Raw genomic sequence first — 18,445 nt, 5'->3', positions numbered from 1 at the left:
TGTCTCCTTGAGCAAGTCACTGGCAGCTCCAATCTAGAGCCTACCCAGATTGGAGCAGGCCTGTATTAGCCACAACATTCACTTAGCAATGCAGCAGCTCACTGTTGGTGTCAGCCGTGGGATTTCTAAGAGGTTTTTGTGGCACCATGATGGGACTCTGCAATCTAGGTTCAGTTCCCAGCTCTGCCACAGTCTTCCTGTGTGACCTTAAGCAGGTCTCCTTGTTTCTCTGTGCCTCGGTTTCACCATCTGTGAAATGGGTAAAATGCTCCTTCTGCCTGTTTGGATTGCAAGCTCTTGGCCTCAAGAACTGCCACTATGAACTTGTTCAGTGCCTGGCACAACAAGGGTCTCCCATTTCTGTCTGGGTCTGTGCAGCACCTGGCACCCCAGGGGATCCCAATACTCAAACATGCCCTACCACAAAGAGCTTACAGATTAAACTCTATGTGGGCAAAAGGTGGACATGGAAGCAGAGACAAAGAAAGGGGAAGCCACTGGCCCAACGTCACACAGGAGCCGGTGCTGGAAATAGGACCCAGGTGTCCTGATGTCCAGCTGATATCTTTACGCAGGAGACCGCACAGCATCCTGTCCTAGGGTAGGAGTTTGGGGCAGATGTGAGACCTGGGGGTCCAGAGGCCTGAACTGAACCATGTGCCAGCCAGGGATGGACTCTGGGAACAAGAAGTGGGAAGTGGTTTTCCCCGGGGAATCTCTAGGGTGAGGTTAATGCACATTCCCCAGCCCTGGTTACTCCAGAAACAGCTCTGTGAAGCTACACCGGGAAGGCGGCACCTTTGCCTGCTGACCCCCGGGACATGAGACCAAGATGAAAGGTCCACGTCGTAGGAAGGAACGACTGAGCTCGTCATCAGAACTCTGAGACTGTTATTAACTTGTAACAACAATGAAACCCCAGTCACTGGGACTGACCCTCGCAGAGCCCAAGGCTGGAGGTGCGGTGACCTCAGGGAAAGTTTCCAGCTTACAGGTCCTTTCATTGGTTTCTATCATTGGTTTCTCTGAAATGCTCTCTCCTTCAGCACGAAGGTGCTGGCTTAGGAGGCGCTGTGGGTTAGCTCACAGCCGTGGGCCATGACGCTGTTCAACCCCCCAGCAGAGAATGCGCAGCGCACACGCTGGCCTGTTAGGCAGTCTGGCTTGCTGGGGCTATCACAGCGTTGGCAGGGGACTGTGTAGCCTTAAAGAACTCCCCCGTAGCAAGGCGGTCACCCCGCTCCGGGAAAGAAGGGGTTAAAAGCGGCCCTTAGGGAGGGCTGCGGCTGGGAGCCAACTGGAGAGGGCTTGGAGGCAGCCAATCAGGGCCAGGTTGGGCCCTATAAAAGGCTGCAGGGCCAGCAGGAAGTCAGTCTCTCTCCAGCCTTAGAGAGGGAAGGACTGGCCGTCTGCTAGCAGAAGGGGTACCTTGGACAGAGCAGTGCTGGGGAAGGGCAGGAGGAGCTGGGGAGACTCCCAGGCCGAGGCCTTGCCTCCAAGGTCTCAAGAAGGGCCTAGGGCTGCAGAGGGGTAGCCAGGGGTAGGTCCAGCCCCCTTGCTGATGATGAGTGGCCATTTCAGACCGCAGTTTGCCCCTGAGGGAAGGGGCTAGATGCAGACTGGCAGCGGGTCACTGAGGTGAGGTGGGCTTAGGGAACTGGGGTTCTCCAGAGAGGGGAGGACCCCCGAGTGTGGGACAATACTGTGGGGCAGTACCCAAGAGAAGGGACACCGTGTATAGGGAGGGACGTGGGGCCGGAAGTGAAGCATGGTGGAGATTTGGAAGAAGCAGGCGACGGCAGGAGAGACACTGGCCAGTGAAGGGTTCCCCAGAGCTGGAACTGAGCTAATTCCCAGGTGTAACCAGCAGGAGGCACCGCGGCAGGGAGTCTCGCCTTGCTACACCCCTGGTCAGCCGGGTTAAAGACACAGGTGTCCCCCCAAGGGAAGTGAGTGCTGAGGAGCCAGGAGCCCAGCGTGGGAGCCCTGAGGAACCCTGGCAGGGGAACACAGGTGCAGTTTCCTTGAACTCTGAAGAACAAAGGAAAAATAACCCAAAAATAATTGAATGGAAGTTACCTATTGTGATAGTCCCAGCAACCTCAATGCATCGGGTCTCAGCTCCAGTACAATCTATGATCCCTTCATTGCACTGAGCAGAGAGGACAGCGACGCAGGCTGGGCAGCGCCGGCCGTTGGGTTTGGGGTCAGCCGGGGGCACTGGGATGAAGCAGAGCAAACGCAGTCAGCTCGGGGGACGAGCCCCAGGAGGCGTCGGGGCCGGGAGAGCAGCTGGGGGCTGCACAGCTCAGCCCTGGGCGCCCCCCTGCAGGGGGAGCTGTAGCTCCGAGGACGCCAGGGGCAGCAGGGATGGGGGAGGGGTTTGCAGCAGGGAGCCCTGGACCCCGCCCTGGGTGGGGTCAGCTGGGTTCACACCTGGTGGGAGCCTAGAGCCCCGCCCACTAAACTCCACCCACCCAGCCAGGGGCTCAGCATTATTCCATGGGGCGCCCCCTGCAGGGCGGGAGGACCAGGCTCAGGAAGTTACCGTGGGGCAGGTTCCGGGCAGCAGGAGGTGCCGGGGATGGGGGGGGAGAGACAGAGATGAGGAGAGGTACCGGTAACAGTGGTGGTTCTGCAGGCGTCTCCCACACAGCAGGCGATGCCCTGCTTCATTGTCACTCCATTCCCGAAATTCATAGTGAGGGGTCCAAGGTTACAACGGTCTGATGAAATACAGGCCTTGGCAATGACCTGTTGCTTCAGTCCCGCTGCAGAGGAGAAGATGTAGATTTATTCCCCTTCCACTCCCACCCCATCAATGCCCTCTGCACAGTGATGGCCCTTTGCCATTATCCTACCTCTACCCATGGGGAAACTAAGGCACGGAAAAGGAGAAGGAAATTCGGAAGGAACTCAAATATAACATTGCAGAGCTACTCACTGTGGTATGTAACCTATTGCTTAAACCAGCCTCTGGACCAAATGGCAGAGAGTAGCTAATGTAATGGTGATTTTTTAAAGAGGCTCTAGAACGATAGTGCCGGAAGTAGAGGGGGTCAGAGCCCTCCCAATTTTGAAAGTGGACGGACGTGGCACATACATTTTTCACTAGGGTGCATCTTGCCTCTTTCCCGTCCTCTTCCCCCCGAGGCCCCACCCTCCGACCAGGCCAGCACCCAGGGGGAGCCCAGCCAGGGAGCCCAGTGCGGACCCTCCACCTGCCCAAAGTGCAGGGGCTCCAAGAGAAGTTCCTGGCCTGTCTCCCTGCCTCCCAGGCAGGTGAAGATGGAGGGTCCATGACTCTGTGCCGGCTCCCCACATCTGACCATGTGGGTCTTTCCTGACTCTGGCCAGGGGGAGGCCTCAAAGCCACAGCCTGGCATGGTAAGGGTCATAGGGGCAGCTGTGGGGAGCCTCCCTCTGCCTTGGTGTGGGGCCCAGGGGATGAGGACATGGGCTGGGGGCTGCTCTCAGCCCTACCTCACTCTGGGTGGGGGTGGAAGGCTCCCCAGCTCTGCTCCAGATTCTGGCTTGTCTGGAAGCAGGGCAGGGCCTCTAAGGGAAAAGGGGGGTGGGCCCTTGCGGGGGAGGGGTTGGGGTGGGACCTCAGGGGGCAGGGCCTCAGGAGGCAGGAGCCCCAGGGCCTCCCACTTTTGGGAGGGCTCTGGTGCCCTTGCTCCAGAGGCAATCCTGGCAATACAAGCTGGGAAGTCTGATTTCAGTACCAGGAAAATTGGATGAAACTATAGTAAAGAACAGAATCATCTGAAAAATAGATGAGTACAATATGTTGGGGAAGAGTCAACATGGCTTTTGTAAAGGAAAATCACACCTCACCAGTCTATTAGAATTCTTTGATGGGGTTGTGACACAACACCCCTTGTTCATCATGGGGCACAATTATGACATAATTATGATGTAATTTGTACAAGATGAGTCATATTAGGAGTCATTGGAAAAGTTATGACTTGCTGAATGTGATTATCCTATTTTTGGGCATGTATCATTTTGTATCGGAAGTTCTGAATATTGACTATGTACCTGTATTTCATATGTGCTTACTCTGTGTAACCCCCACAGTTAACCTTTCAAAGGCAACAATTTTGACAGTGGCCCATCAGCAAAGACAATGAACTATGTAAGAGCTCAGCCTTCCTGTAAATGTTTCAGCAAGCCTGTAAATAATGGCTGCCATGACTCAGCAAGGGCATGTGACCAGATCACATGACACTGAACTCTATTTTGTGTACCTGTATTTTCCAGCAAACTGGACTGGGAATGGAATTTGAAACAAAGGGTTCCTGACATATATTAAAGCTATATAAGGTGGGGTGTGAAATCCCACCTTATAGAGCTTTGAATCCCACCTTATAGAGCTTTGAATGAAGAGGGAAAAACAATAACAGAAAATGTGGAAATGGCAGAGGTGCTTAATGACGTCTTTCTTTCGGTTTTCACCAAGAAGGTTGGTGGCAATGAGACGTCTAACATAGGGAATGCCAGTGAAAATGTGGTAGGTTCAGATGCTGAAATAGAGAAAGAACAAGTTAAAAATGACTTGGACAAGTTAGATGTCTTCAAGTCACCAGGGCCCGATGAAATGCATCCTAGAATACTCAAGGAGCTGACTGAGGAGATATCTGAACCATTAGCAATTATCATTGAAAAGTCATGGAAGACGGGAGACATTCCAGAAACTAGAAGAGTGACAATATAGTGTCCATCTAAGAAAAGGGAAATAAGGACAACCTGGGGAATTACAGACCAGTCAGTTTAACGGGTGTACCTGGAAAGATAATGGAGCAAATAATTAAGCAATCAGTTTGCAAACACCTAGAAGAAAATAAGGTGATAAGTAACAGCCAGAATGGATTTGTCAAAAACAAATTGTGCCAAACCAACCTGAGAGCTTTCTTTGACAGGATAACAAGCCTTGTGGACGGGGGGAAGTGGTAGATGTGGTATATCTAGACTTTAGTAAGGCTTTTGATACAGTCTTGAATGACCTTCTCATAAACAAACTAGGGAAATACAACCTAGATGGAGCTATTATAAGGTGGGTGCAGAACTGGTTGGAAAACCGTTCGCAGAGAGTAGTTATTAGTGATTCACAGTCATGCTGGAAGGGCATAATGAGTGCGGTTCCACAGGGATCAGCTCTGGGTCTGGTTCTTTTCAATGTCTTCATCAATGATTTAGATAATGGCATAGAGAGTACAAAGGACTCGCAAACAAAATAAGCTGTCATGGGAGAAGAGGAAGGTCCTCTCCTGGACTGGTAACTGGTTAAAACACAGGACGCAAAAGCCAGGAATAAATGGTCCATTTTTACAGTGGAGAGAGGTCCCACAAAGCAATTTAGTCACCTAACTTCCACCTTGGACACTAAAATCCAACATTTCAATCCTCAAGCTCCCAGCTCAGCTGCTGCCTGACCCCGTAAGCTCCTAAACTCCCTAAGTTTCTGCTGGTGGGTAACCACACAGCTGCCTAAATCCTGACACTTGGCACCTAGCTCATGGTTAGGCCTCAGCAGGACCACGCGGTAGGTGTTCCCCTGCCTATCTCAGATATGGCGTCTGATCCAGGAGGCAGCCTCTGAGAAGTGGGACGTGGTTGGGCCCCACCCAAAACACAGCTGGAGGAGCTGGTATTTCTGATGTCCCCCTCACCCCGTCTTATACCCAGTAGTCCAATGGCCAGAAAGCTCCCCCAGTGTATGTCAAAGTCAGGGTCTAGTTTACATTCAAGTGTTTACAGGCTTGATAGGGTCAGATTTTTCTTAGTACATGTTGGTAAACATTGATTTCACCAAACTCCTACAAATTGACCAAACCGTTCCATCGATGAGGATTGAAATTTACAGACTGGCAAAGTAGCAAAAATGCTGCTTGAGAACATATTAGAGTTTGATTTATAACTTGTATAACTTTGTATAACTTGACCCATGCTGTTGAGAGTTTTTGCTTTAACGGTTATAAAGATTTACATTATTGCATCTCAACACCTGTTGTCATTAAATAATTATTGTCTGAAACCCTCGTGCCATCATTTTCCTCAACTGAGAAAACTAGAATGGATAAAAATGCTCAATAGTCACCTAACACGATGGTAATAAACATGTTCAAAATGAGAAGGAAGGTAAAAATGAAATTCTCCCAAGAAGCTGAAATATTTAATATGAAATGGAACAGCAGCAAGAAGAAGGCTCGAGAGAGACCCGCTCCATAATCCAGTGGAAGGGGGAATTTGTAATTGGGTCTCCCACCTCCAGGTTGTGTGTCCCAGCTGCTGGTGTCTCAAGGAAGGGTTGACCTGCTTCAAACACCCAACTCCTAGCGAGGGGTTCCCAGGTGTGGCTCCCAACCAGAGCTGGGCACATCTGTGCAGCCGAGACTTAGATACTGAACTCTGGGAGGAAGGGGTTTAGGCTACACCCCTCACCTCAGCGTTTCCTATTGGCTAGATGAGGTAACTGCCCGCTCAGCATGCTGGCTTTTCTGGATCCCATCCTCAGGTGCCTCCCTCTCCCTGTGCACCGGACAGGGAGCCTGGGCCTCTCACTGATGGTTCGTGGAGACCACTGAGGGTTCGGCATCGCAATACTGAGCCTAAGTCCCCTTGGGGGAGGTAGCCCACAGGGTCTGGCATAGAACCCAGGTGTCCTGGCTCCCAGTCAATCCCTGTTCAGACCCATGCACCCCACTTCCTTTCCAGTGCTGAGACAAGGAGAGGGCCCAGGCATCCTGGCTCCCCAGCCTGTTCCATGACCCATGTTGGTTAGGGTCCATATCACCTACCCAATGTTTGTTCAATCAGAGTGATGCCACAAGAGTCAAGCCCAGCGGAGCAGGTCTGTACGGTGCCCGAGCAGCTGGTTCCTAGTTCAGTGCAAACCTCACACTGCAGACAGGACCCTGGAGATGGAGAGAGAACATGAGCCACCTGGATTTGTCCCTCCCTTGCCTTCCCCTGGGTTTGATTGACACCAGGTGGGGATCTGGCCCCACTGACTCCAGTGCAGCTACAGCAACAGACCCCAGCTGGGGATGGGACAGAAACCCAGTTCCTAGCGTCTTGCGCTCTCGTTACTCTGATTCAAGTCTGGTTCCTTCCAGACAAACTCGCAGTGGAAGATCCTCTTTCCAAAATCTCCTTGTTCATTGGCCAGCTGGGGAATGTAACCACGTTTCCAGGGATTCCAACTCCAACCATTACCTCCCAGTTCCAGGATTGGTTCACTCATCGCCACGGGAACTTGGGACTTCCAGGCATCTCCTTGGGGGCTGTTTTCATTCAGACCTGGCCCCTGTTATTCTGCTGCTGCTTTGTAGTTACTTTAATAAACCATTTCATGCAACAGGCTGTGCTGGGCTTTTGTTACATGGGAGAAGTTAGGAAATCAGCCCCCGTAGGAACAGACCCCACTCACCCGTAGCCAGGAGAGCAGCGAGGATGCAGGCGGCAAGAGAAGCCTCCATGGTGATGGGGAAGCAGTAGATTGGCGCTGGGGTTTATGAAGCAGCCAATTCTCCAGCAGGGGGATTAATCACGAATGAGCTGAAAGAGATCAGGTGAGGGATTGGAATGTATTGGAGACAATTTTTTATTTCAGAAGGTGGAGAAAGCTGCTAGGGAAGAGGGGGCTGAGTCGCCTCCAGGATGCAGGGCTGACTGTAAAAGTTGGGACATGCAAGGTGGGGATGGCAGAGGTGCCTGTACCTGGGCCAGAAGGTGGGGAGCAGCTGCCTAAAGCCAGAGCCATGACAAAGAGGGAGGAACGGGTTGAGAATTTGGAAGTGGAAGGCAGCTTGGGTGAAAGTGATCATGAAATGGTGGAGTTCATGATTCTAAGGAATGGTAGGAGGGAGAACAGCACAATAAAGACAATGGATTTCAAGGAGGCGACTGTAGCAAACTCAGGGAGCTGGTAGGTCAGATCCCATGGGAAGCAAGTCTAAGGGGAAGAGCAATTGAAGACAGTTGACAGTTTTTCAAAGAGACGTTATTAATGAAGCGATGGGATTAAATGGCAGCAAGGGCGGTTTAGGTTGGACATTAGGAAAAACTTCCTAACTATCAGGGTGATTAAACACTGGAATAGATTCCCTAGGGAGGTTGTGGAATCTCCATCACTGGAGATTTTTAAGAGCAGGTTGGACAAACACCTGTCAGGGATGGTCTAGATCAGGGGTGGCCAACCTGTGGCTCCGGAGCCACAGGCGGCTCTTCAGAAGTTAATACGCGGCTCCTTGTCTAGGCACCAACTCTGGGGCTGGAGCTACAGGTGCCAACTTTCCAACTTTTTTTTTTAATGTGCCAGGGGTGCTCACTGCTCAACCCCTGGCTCTGCCACAGGCCCTGCCCCCACTCCACCCCTTCCCGCCACCTCCCCTGAGCCTGCCGTGCCCTCGCTTCTCCCTCCTCCTCCCCGCAGAGCCTCCTGCATGCTGCAAAACAGCTGATTGGGAGGTGTGGGGAGGTAGGGGGAGGCGGTGATCGGTGGGGCTGCGGGTAGGCGGGAGGCGCTGGGAGCGGGGGGCGGGTAGAGCTGATAGGGGCTGCTGACGTATTACTGTGGCTCTTTGGCAATGTACAGTAGTTAAATTCTGGCTCCTTCTCAGGCTTAGGTTGGCCACCCCTGGTCTAGATAATACTTAGTCCTGCCATGAGGGTAGGGGACTGGACTAGACCATCTCTCGAGGTCCCTTCCAGTCCTATGATTCTATGCACGAGCTGTTTGACATGGTGGGTGGAACCTCCGAGCCATTTGCCAGAGTTCTGGAGTAGCCGAATCTCTGACCCCTTCACAGCACCCACCCACAGCAGTCACAGACAAACCTCAGCTGATCCTGCTAGAAGGTTACAGTGTAAGGTGACTCTGTTTCTGGTAATCTAGAATGATCACACACAAGACCCACAAAGAAGAGGGAGACAAAGCAGGCTGCTCCCTATGGCAGCGAGAAACAACTCACCAGCCTTGTTCTAGGCTATTTCTTTGCAGGTCGCCTCTGGTCCCCCGCTTCCCTGCAGAGTTCCCAAGACTGCCAGCAGGACCAGAACCCCCCCCCCTTAAAGTGATAGCTTGCCACTGCAAACAGTCCTCAATACACAATGTCCAGCTCCCTGCAGTTTTCAGCCATGCATTATTTTTAACAGCAGAGGCATCCCAGGCCCCAGGCAAGATCAAACCCTGTCGGGTCTCATGCGGGCCGGATAAAGCACAACAACCAATATGATTGCAAGCTGAATCATTTTATTTTTCTATGCACCCTCTTTATATACCTTTATTACAATTATTACACTATGATTATATCATTACTACACAATCATTAATTGGCTCTCAAAGGTTTGTACATCCCCTGCACAAACTCTGCTCTCTATTCATTGGCGAGCTGTCATGCTGCATACCTTCCTAATTTATTATCTTGTTTACGGCCTTCCCTGTATCAGAAGACCAGACAAGGCCGCGTCGAACCGGTTTCAGCCGCCTGGCACACAACCTTACTTAACCCCTCTTTCCTAGAGGCCTGATGTTGTAGCTTTCCACATTTCTGTTTAAGTGTCAGCATAGGGGTGATATATTCCCACAAAACCCCTACCCTCCTTCAGAGCCAAATTCTTTCAGTGCCCCCTCCTGAGAGATCAGTGCCTGCCGCCGCATAGATCAGGGCCTGCCACCCCTACACCTTCACTCCTGGCTCCCCACGGGGAGGAGGAATTGTACTGAACGCTCTGCCTACTGTGGTGGGGTTTCCTCGCCACACCACACAGCAGTGGTACCCCCCCCACACACACTGCCTCGGTATCATTCATGTTGCCTCAGATCATCAGGCTGTCATAGACGGGTGGGGGGGGAGAAATTCCCCCTCCCTCTTGATGGCAGCAACATCTGCCATCTCCCATCCCACCCCACCGCTGTGCCCTGTGCTTTGGAGCTCCCACCCTCGGGGGGTGTCACGACAGTGCCAGGGCTCTGCAGCTGCCTCCCTTTCCCCACATTTAGCTGGGGCCTCAGCCACACTCAGTCTCCGTTCTGTCACATGCTCCCTAGTAAGCGGGGGGCAGAGCTAATTCCTTGGTCCCAGGAGATGCAGTCCAAGAGTTTACATGGGAGTCAGAGTCACCTCTCTGATGCGGCAGCAGGCAGCTCTCTCACCCCACTTCCCCTCAGTCTCAGGCAGCTCTTTCCACTCACTGGGAAGAGAACTGGAGATTAACAGAGTTTTTCCTTTGATATAACCCTGCCGCACACATCAGTTATCTCATTTGCACACTGTCTCTTGCCTTCATCAGCCTTCATATGGTGGAGGAGTGGGGCTAGGAGCCAGGACTCCTGGGTTCTATCGCTGGCTCCAGAAGAGTAAAGTTTGCCTGGGGAGAAGTCAGTGGCTAATTCTGCAAAGCAGAGAAGATGTACCAGTCTCTCGCTATTTCCTGGCTCTCTCCCCTTTTGCAGAAGGGCTCGCGTGTAATGTAGAAACTTAAACAGTTTTGCATGATTTTTCTGGTAGAGTCTGTAAGTTCTTGTTCCCCTCGCTGGCCCTGCCCACCTTTTGGGCGTCTGTGCACACTGACAAATCTTCCTGCCGGGAAATCGAATGAGGAAAACCATCTCCCCTTGGAAGGCTTGGGGTGGTAAAGTGGGGGAGGGAGTCAGGACGCCTGGGTTCCATTAGAGTGGACAGTGGGCCACAGGAGAGTAGGGTTGGGTGGGCCTTGGAAATCCAGGTTCCATAAGGACATTGCGACTAGTTCATGAGGCAGGAAGGGGGCCTGCAGGTCAGGACTCCTGGGTTCCATAGAAAAGTGAGTGGAGTCTAGTAGTTAAAACTGTCAGGATTGCTGGGTTCTCTCCCCGTTCTGGTCATAGACTCATAGGACTGGAAGGGACCTCAACAGGTCATCTAGTCCAGTCCCCTGCACTCGCGGGCGATTTATTCCAGTGCTTAACCACCCTGACAGTTGGGATGTTTTTCCTAATGTTCAACCTAAACTGCCTTTGCTGCAATTTCAGCCCATTGCTTCCTGTCCTGTCCTCAGAGGTTAAGAAGAACAATTTTTCTCCCTCCTCCTTGTAACAAACTTTTATGTACTTGAAGCCTGTTATCACATCCCCTCCCAGTCGTCTCTTCTCCAGACTAAACAAACCCCATTTTTTCAATCTTCCCTCCTAGCTCATGTTTTCTAGACCTTTCATCATTTTTGTTGTTCTTCTCCGGACTTTCCCCAATTTGTCCACATCTTTCCTGAAATGTGGCACCCAGAACTGGACACAACACTCCCGCTGAGGCCATATCAGTGTGGAGTAGAATGTAAGACTTACTTCTCATGTCTTGCTGACTACACTCCTGCTCAGGGCCGGCCTTAGGCCGATTTGCCCGATTCCCCCGAATTGGGCCTCCCCTCCCTCCCCGCACTCACCTGGAGGAGACGCCGAGGGGGCTTCTGGCCCGGTGGGAGACAGGAATCTCTGCAGTGGACCTCACTCACCTGAGCAGCTGCTGGGGCTTCCAGCGGTGAGTGTCTGACCCTGCGATTCCCCGTAGGGTTGTAATATTGGGCTGGTTTTGTGGTTTTCGGTGGTGTTGCTGTTTGAGGGTGAGTTTGTGCCTGCCTGTGTCTGTTTCAAAACTAAAGTCGGGATCATGTAATGGAACCCAGGGAAAAAGCCCCGAGCCGGTACCTAGTGCTGTGAACTCCAGGTGAGAGAGAGAGGGAGGTTTGGAGGAGGAAATCAAATACATCAAGAGGGGAGAATGCGAAAGGTCTGCAACACGGCAGGCTGAGACTTATCTCACCCCCCCACAAGAGGGGAAACTGAGGCACGGAGTAATCTGATTCCCCTCTCCAAATTATTTTGCAAAGGAAGGGGACTGGGGCTCCTATCCAAACCAGTTCCCTTCCCATCAACTCTGCTTTCCCTGCTGCAAGACCGCTGTAGGGGCTGAATATTTCCATTAAACTATGGCTCCTTCGTTTGCCCTACAACAATAAATTAGACCGGCTGGGGGTGGGGGCTATTCCCCCCCAAAGCTGTGTGGATATTAAGGTTTTTTGAGGTGGGGCATGATAACATTCCAGATCAATCAAATGCCCAGCTCAGCTTTCTAGCCATCCAGCAGCTCTAGGGCGGGGAAGGAAGGTGCTCTTGGTGCAGAGTGGTTGTAAAACAGGGGTGAATCCAGCCTGTTGCTCTCACTGGGGTTTGTGGTTTTCATCTGGCTCCACCGAAAAGATCAAACAAGCCCAGTAGAAAAGGGGGGTGAGAGAGGCGGGAAAGGGTGTGTAAGGGGTTAAAGTGACCCATCAGCGAAAGAGTAAAACCCGAGTTTGACTGGGTTTCCCCCCAGCCCCCACTCCTGCAAACACTGGGCAAGGGGCAGCCCCATTCCCCACCAAGGCTGTGGTGAGGGGCAGCAGGGAAGGAAGGAAGCCACATGTGATGGCAGTCCCCTCCCCTCCCCCACCCCAGCACCCCCCTCCTCCGGCCCCCAAACTCTGTCCCAGAGCCTGCACCCACCCCTCCGCACTCCCTCCCAGAGCCTGCACCCCTCCACCCTTCCTGCACCCCACCCGTGCCCCAGTCCGGAGCCTGTACCCAGCACCCAAACTCCGTCCCACTCAGCCTGGGCAAAGCTCTCCTTGGTCTGGCTCCCAGCCCCTCTCCAAGGGTGGCAGCTGTCTGGAGGTGCTGCCTTCCACACCTTCCTCAGTCACACCTCATTCATTCAACAGGGCAACTGATCACAAAGTGGGGGGAAGATCTTATTCTACTCCTAGCAAAAAGACATTTTTCTTATACCTTAATTACACTACCTTTGGGGCCTGCTATAACAGATTACCAAGGTTCAATTCAAAGTCATATAAAAGTTATACAAAAATGTATAATGCAGAGATTTATCTACAACTGCATTGATTGACTGCTGTGTGCAGTAACATAGTGACCCCTGGGTCTTTGAATGAGGCTTTATACTTGGGGGGTGGGGTGAGGGGGCAAGTGGCGGTCGGGCAAAGAGGCGAGCAGTGAGCCAGCAGGGGCTCTAGGGGTGGGCATGGGGGTTTCTGGCAGGGGAGGGAGAAGGTGAAAGGAGGCGAGTGGTGGGTGGGGGACTGACTAGGAGGGATGCAGCAAGCCGGCGGGAGGCTAGGGGGTGAAGAGGGGTGTGATGGTGGGGCTGAGCAGGGAGGGGGCAGGTCTATTTTACTGGTATGATCTGGTCACGCCATGTGCCGTTTCTTCCCGTAACCCCCCACCCCCCAACCTTGTTTCGGCGGGGCGGAGCTGAGGAAAGAGGGTTTGTTTCCACGTGGCCGGGCAGTGCTGGGGGGGAAGGAGGGGGCAATTTTATATTAATAAGGAAATATTTTATAAATTTTAATAAAATAAACATAAGTGAAGAAAATCAGTTGTACAACTATCAAAACAAATTATTTTCCTGATATGAAAGTGCAAATCAGCTAATCAATATATGACGCAATGTCTGTAATATAGAATTTTGTTATTATTTATATAGTCTTGGAAAGTAAATAATACATGGAAGAAATGAAAGGGGTTTTTTTAAGTGTTTTTTTGTGTTAGTCATCCCTGCTGGGGCTCCATCGAAACTGTTCGAATTGGGCCCCGCACTTCCTAAAGCCAGCCCTGCTCCTGCTACGAATACAGCCCAGAATGACGTTTGCATTTTTTGTAACAGCGTTACACTGTTGACTCATGCTTAGCATGTGATCCACTATGACTCCCCAATCCCTTTCTGCAGCACTCCTTCCTAGGCAGCCATTTCCCATTCTGAGTGCGTGCAACTGATTGTTCCTTCCTGAGTGGAGTGCTTTGCATTTGTCCTAATTGAATGTCATCCTATTTACTTCAGACCACTTATCCAGTTTGTTCAGATCATTTTGAATCTAAAGCATTTGCAACCCTTCCCAGGTGGGTATCATCCACAAACTTTATAAGTGTGCTCTCTATGCCATTATCTAAATCACTAATGAAGATATTGAATGGAACCAGACCCAATCCCCGTGGGACCCCACTCATTATGCCCTTCCAGCATGACTGTGAACCACTTATAAGTGTTCTCTAGGAACAATTTTGCAATCAGTTATGCACCCACCTCATAGTATACCAGGGCTGGAAGGGACTGCAGGAGGTCATCTAGTCCAACTCCCAGACAGATTTTTACCCCAGTTCCCTAAATGGCCCCCTCAAGGATTGAATTTACATCCCCGGGTTCAGCAGGCCAATGCTCAAAGCACTGAGCTATCCCTCCTCCCTAATAAGAAGCTCCATCTAGGTTGTATTTCCCTAGTTTGTTTATGAGACGGTCATGTGAGACAGTAACAAAAGCCATACTAAAGTCAAGATATACCATATCTGAGGCTTCCCCCATCCACAAGGCTTGTTACCCTGTCAAAGAAAGCTATCAGGTTGGTTTGACATGATTTGTTCTTGACAAATCCAGGCTGACTGTTATTTATCACTTTATTATCTTCTAGGTGTTTGCAAACTGATTGCTTAATTATTTGCTCCATTATCTTACCGGGTACAGAAGTTAAGCTGACTGGTCTGTAATTGCCTGGGTTGTTCCTATTTCCCTTTTTATAGATAGGCACTATATGTGCTCTTTTCCAGTCTTCTGGAATCTCCCCTGTTTTCCATGACTTTTCAAAGATAATCGCTAATGCCTCAGATATCTCCTCAGTCAGCTCGAGTGTTCTAGGATGCATTTCATCAGGCCCTGGTGGCCTGTCTAATTTTGTTCCTACAGATGGGTGTTAGTTGTTTACATTCATCCTTTGTAATTTGACCGAGTTCCCACTTTTTGCAGGACTCTTTTTTTTGAGTTTTAGATCATTGTAGGTCTCCTGGTTAAGCCAGGGTGGTCTCTTGCCAGACTTCCTGTCTTCCCTATGCAGTGCTCTTGTGCCTTTAATAATGTCTCTGAAAAACTGCCAACGGTCTTCAATTGCTTTTCCCCTTAGATTTGCTTCCCATGGGATCTGACCTACCAACTCCCTTAGTTTGCTAAAGTCACCTTCTTGAAATCCATTGTCTTTATTGTGCTGTTCTCCCTCCTACCGTTCCCTAGAATCATGAACTCCACCATTTCATGATCACATTCACCCAAGTTGCCTTCCACTTTCAAATTCTCAACCACTTCTTCCCTATTTCTCAAAATCAAATCTAGAACAGCCTCCCCCCCAGTAGCTTTCTCCTTGTTCTGAAATAAATTTTTTTCACCAGGTCTAGAGGTTAGGGCACCAACAGACCCGATGGGTTTTACTTACCGAACACTCAGAGTGAAGTTTGCCCGGGGTGAAGTCGATGGCTAATTCTGCAAAGCAGAGATGTGTCAGTCTCTCGCTGTTTCCTGTCTCTGTTTCTTTCTCTCCTTTTATATATAAGTGGGGGAATGGTCCTGCTATTGTGGGGAACTTTCCTGGCTTCTGTGCTACCCCGGTGAAGTGGGCTAGCGAAAGGATCTGAGTCCTCGCTCCCACTTCCTTTACCCAGAGGCCTCCCTGCCCTTGAGGACTCCCCTTCCACTCTCCTGTCTGGCAGAGTCCTCGTAACCCCAACAAGACTGAGCCCAGGATTCCTGGGGGGCTCGACCCCCAACCCTGCTGTGGTCACCTAGGACAGGGGCTAAGGTGTCCCCACTCCGGGGTACCCTCTGCACTGGACACCTCCCTGACCCACTGATCATTACATACAATTTAAAGCAAATACAAGTTGTTTACTTAACAATTAATTTAAAGAAAAGAATAAGAAAAAATGGGAACGGTTACAGGGAAACACATCACCCCAATCTGTGGCAGGGAACATCACAAACAGTGTCTCTGGACATCAAAGCACTTTGCAGTCAGTTCCTTGTAGGTCCCAGGCCTCCGTCTCAGCCCCTGGCTGTGCTGCCGGTTAGATACTTGCAATGGTGGTGACCACACACCTCCGGGCTTTGGGTGGTGGGACCCTTCTTACCAGCATCAGCTCCCGGTCAGGTTAAGATCCCGCTCCCAGCCTGGCCTGCATGGACCCTTGGCTGGGGCGTCTTTCTGCACTGGGCCCTTTTACCAAGGGGCCCCCTTGGCTGGCCCCAGTTGCTCACCACACCTGGCTCTGTGGCTGCAGCTCTGCTCCCAGCACAGGATCTGCTCTCCCTGGCCCGTGTCTCTGGCTCTCTGGCTGCAGCTCTGCTCCCAGCACAGGAGCTGCTCTCCCTGGCCCGTGTCTCTGGCTCTGTGGCTGCAGCTCTGCTCCCAGCACAGGAGCTGCTCTCCCTGGGCTGTGCCTCTGGCTCTCTGGCTGCAGTTCTGCTCCCAGCACAGGATCTGCTCTCCCTGGGCTGTGCCTCTGGCTCTGTGGCTGCAGCTCTGCTCCCAGCACAGGATCTGCTCCCCTGGGCTGTGCCTCTGGCTCTGTGGCTGCAGCTCTGCTCCCAGCACAGGATCTGCTCCCCTGGGCTGTGCCTCTGGCTCTGTGGCTGCAGCTCTGCTCCCAGCACAGGAGCTGCTCCCCTGGGCCGTGCCTCTGGCTCTGTGGCTGCAGCTCTGCTCCCAGCACAGGAGCTGCTCCCCTGGGCTGTGCCTCTGGCTCTCTGGCTGCAGTTCTGCTCCCAGCACAGGATCTGCTCTCCCTGGGCTGTGCCTCTGGATCTCTGGATGCAGCTCTGGCCCCTCTGGGTCTGGCCCGGCTCTGCTCTCCAGCTCAGCTTGGGCCTCTGCTTTCTCCTTAGCTCGGCCCCACTCTGTCTGACTCAGGCACATTCCTGCTCACACGGAGGACGGGACCCACCCTGGCCTTCTGTCTCCTTGATTAGCCAGCCCGCCCTGTCAATCAGGCTGACCTGGAGCATTGGCCTCTTGCCATTGTTCCTGGGGAGTGTCAGTCTCAGCGTCCTGATTTGCCATCGATCCCTCCCCTTTTAGTGCTGGGAGCTAGCAACCAAAACACCCCCACTGAATGTTGGGAAGGGGGCAACAGTCCCCTTACCGATAGAAGTGCTCACGTGTAAGATAGAAACTGAAATGCTTTGTCTGGTAGCGTCTGTAAGTTTCCATTCCCCTCGCTGGCCCTGCCCACCTTTTGGGCATCAGTGATAAATTCTTCTCCCTTCCTGCCGGAAAATCGAATGAGGGGAACTATCTCCCCTTGGTAGCGGGTCACACCAGGAAGTGGGTGACCGGTCTCCTGGGTTCTATTCCCGGCTTGCTGGACCCATGTAGATTAAGGGCAGGACTCTCCTGTCCTTGGAAGAAGCGGGGTCCATGGGAGATCTCAGCTCCCATGAAGACACGGACATACGCGGGGAGATTTTCGAGCCAGACCAGTAGTCTGCTCCCTGATGGGGACAACATATCAGCTGTGACTGGCAGAGCAGTGCTCAGACCCAGCCCTCCCTTGCCCCGCCCTCTAGGCCGGGGGAGCCAGGGGGAGCCCTGCAGCTGCTCTGGCTGGCCCCAAAGGCCTGGCAGGAAGACGGGGAGCGCACCAGCTTCCTCTGACCCCCATCCTGGCTCTGTGTGTAACCCACACACCTCCGGGGTGTGGTGATTGATTCTGCTCTACAGCCTTGGCTAACAGCCCGTTGACTTTTAGCTCATGCTGAAGAGGCTCATGCACTAAGCTCCAGGGGTCCCCGGTTCGATCCCACGCGCTGATGACGGGGGTCTGTCGGCGTTACATGCGCACAGGACCAGAGACCACTGGAATCAAAGCCCGGCAGCTGGCCCCTAAGGGGGGATGGGAGAATTCAGGGGGGCAGGGAATCTCTTACCTTCCCCCCGGCTGGGCTGCTCTCAGGGGGGCTGATGGTCTGTGGGACGGGGCAGCAAGCCGTGGGCACACGCAGCTCACCCGTCCCTCGCCCTCAGTGTCTCAGCTGCTGTCTCGCCTTCTGGGGGCTCCTGGCTCCCCCTCTTCTGGCCAGGCCCCCTCTTCGTGTGCCTCCTTCTTCCCTTCCCTCTGCTCTGCGGATGGATCAAAACAACTCCCCACCAGGCCCCGCCCTGCAGTCCGGCCCTTCCCCTTCCCTGGACCAGCGCGCAGGGAAAGTGAGAGCAGCCTCTGGCTGAGGAAGCCAGGCAGGGCCTCGTCCCCAGGGACCCGGCTGTGCTGGGTAACAGGGGAGGGACAGAGCAGGGCCTAGGTACACCCCATCCCCCCAGCGCATTTCCTGGTGGACACAGCTCTGCATGTTGCCATGCAGTCAGGGGGCACAGTGTGTAGTTATCACACACACACACACACACACACACACACACACAGAGTGCAGGACTCAGCCCCTCCAGCAGGCGGCAGGACGTGTGCGCGCGCACACACGCACACACACACACACAGTGCAGGGATCAGCCTCTCCAGCAGGCAGCACACACACACACACACACACACACACACAGTGCAGGGCTCAGCCCCTCCAGCAGGCGGCAGCGCGTGCGCACACAC

The 18,445-nt window shown here is 52.6% G+C and overlaps 1 protein-coding gene across 2 annotated transcripts; it reads right to left on the bottom strand.

The window, feature by feature from the left end:
* Window positions 1-1,017: 1,017 nt before the first annotated feature.
* Window positions 1,018-18,194, bottom strand: LOC123351371 (phospholipase A2 inhibitor NAI-like). Of its 2 annotated transcripts, XM_044990660.1 has the most exons (6): window positions 17,778-18,194; window positions 15,292-15,338; window positions 7,436-7,563; window positions 6,804-6,920; window positions 2,619-2,771; window positions 1,018-2,220 (listed from the first exon to the last, which is right to left on the bottom strand). In XM_044990660.1, exons 3-6 carry the CDS (start codon window positions 7,482-7,484, stop codon window positions 1,847-1,849), a joined length of 693 nt encoding a protein of 230 aa, XP_044846595.1. In that variant the 5' UTR covers window positions 7,485-7,563; window positions 15,292-15,338; window positions 17,778-18,194; the 3' UTR covers window positions 1,018-1,846. The 2 variants fall into 2 exon arrangements, with proteins under 2 accessions (XP_044846595.1, XP_044846596.1); XM_044990661.1 differs by lacking the exon at window positions 15,292-15,338 and having other exon boundaries at window positions 17,778-18,193.
* Window positions 18,195-18,445: the final 251 nt, after the last annotated feature.

This window comes from Mauremys mutica, chromosome 17, assembly GCF_020497125.1.
Source record: "Mauremys mutica isolate MM-2020 ecotype Southern chromosome 17, ASM2049712v1, whole genome shotgun sequence".
Classification (NCBI taxonomy): domain Eukaryota; kingdom Metazoa; phylum Chordata; order Testudines; family Geoemydidae; genus Mauremys; species Mauremys mutica.
Note: the sequence above shows the minus strand (reverse complement) of the source record. Positions and strands in the feature narration are given on the sequence as shown.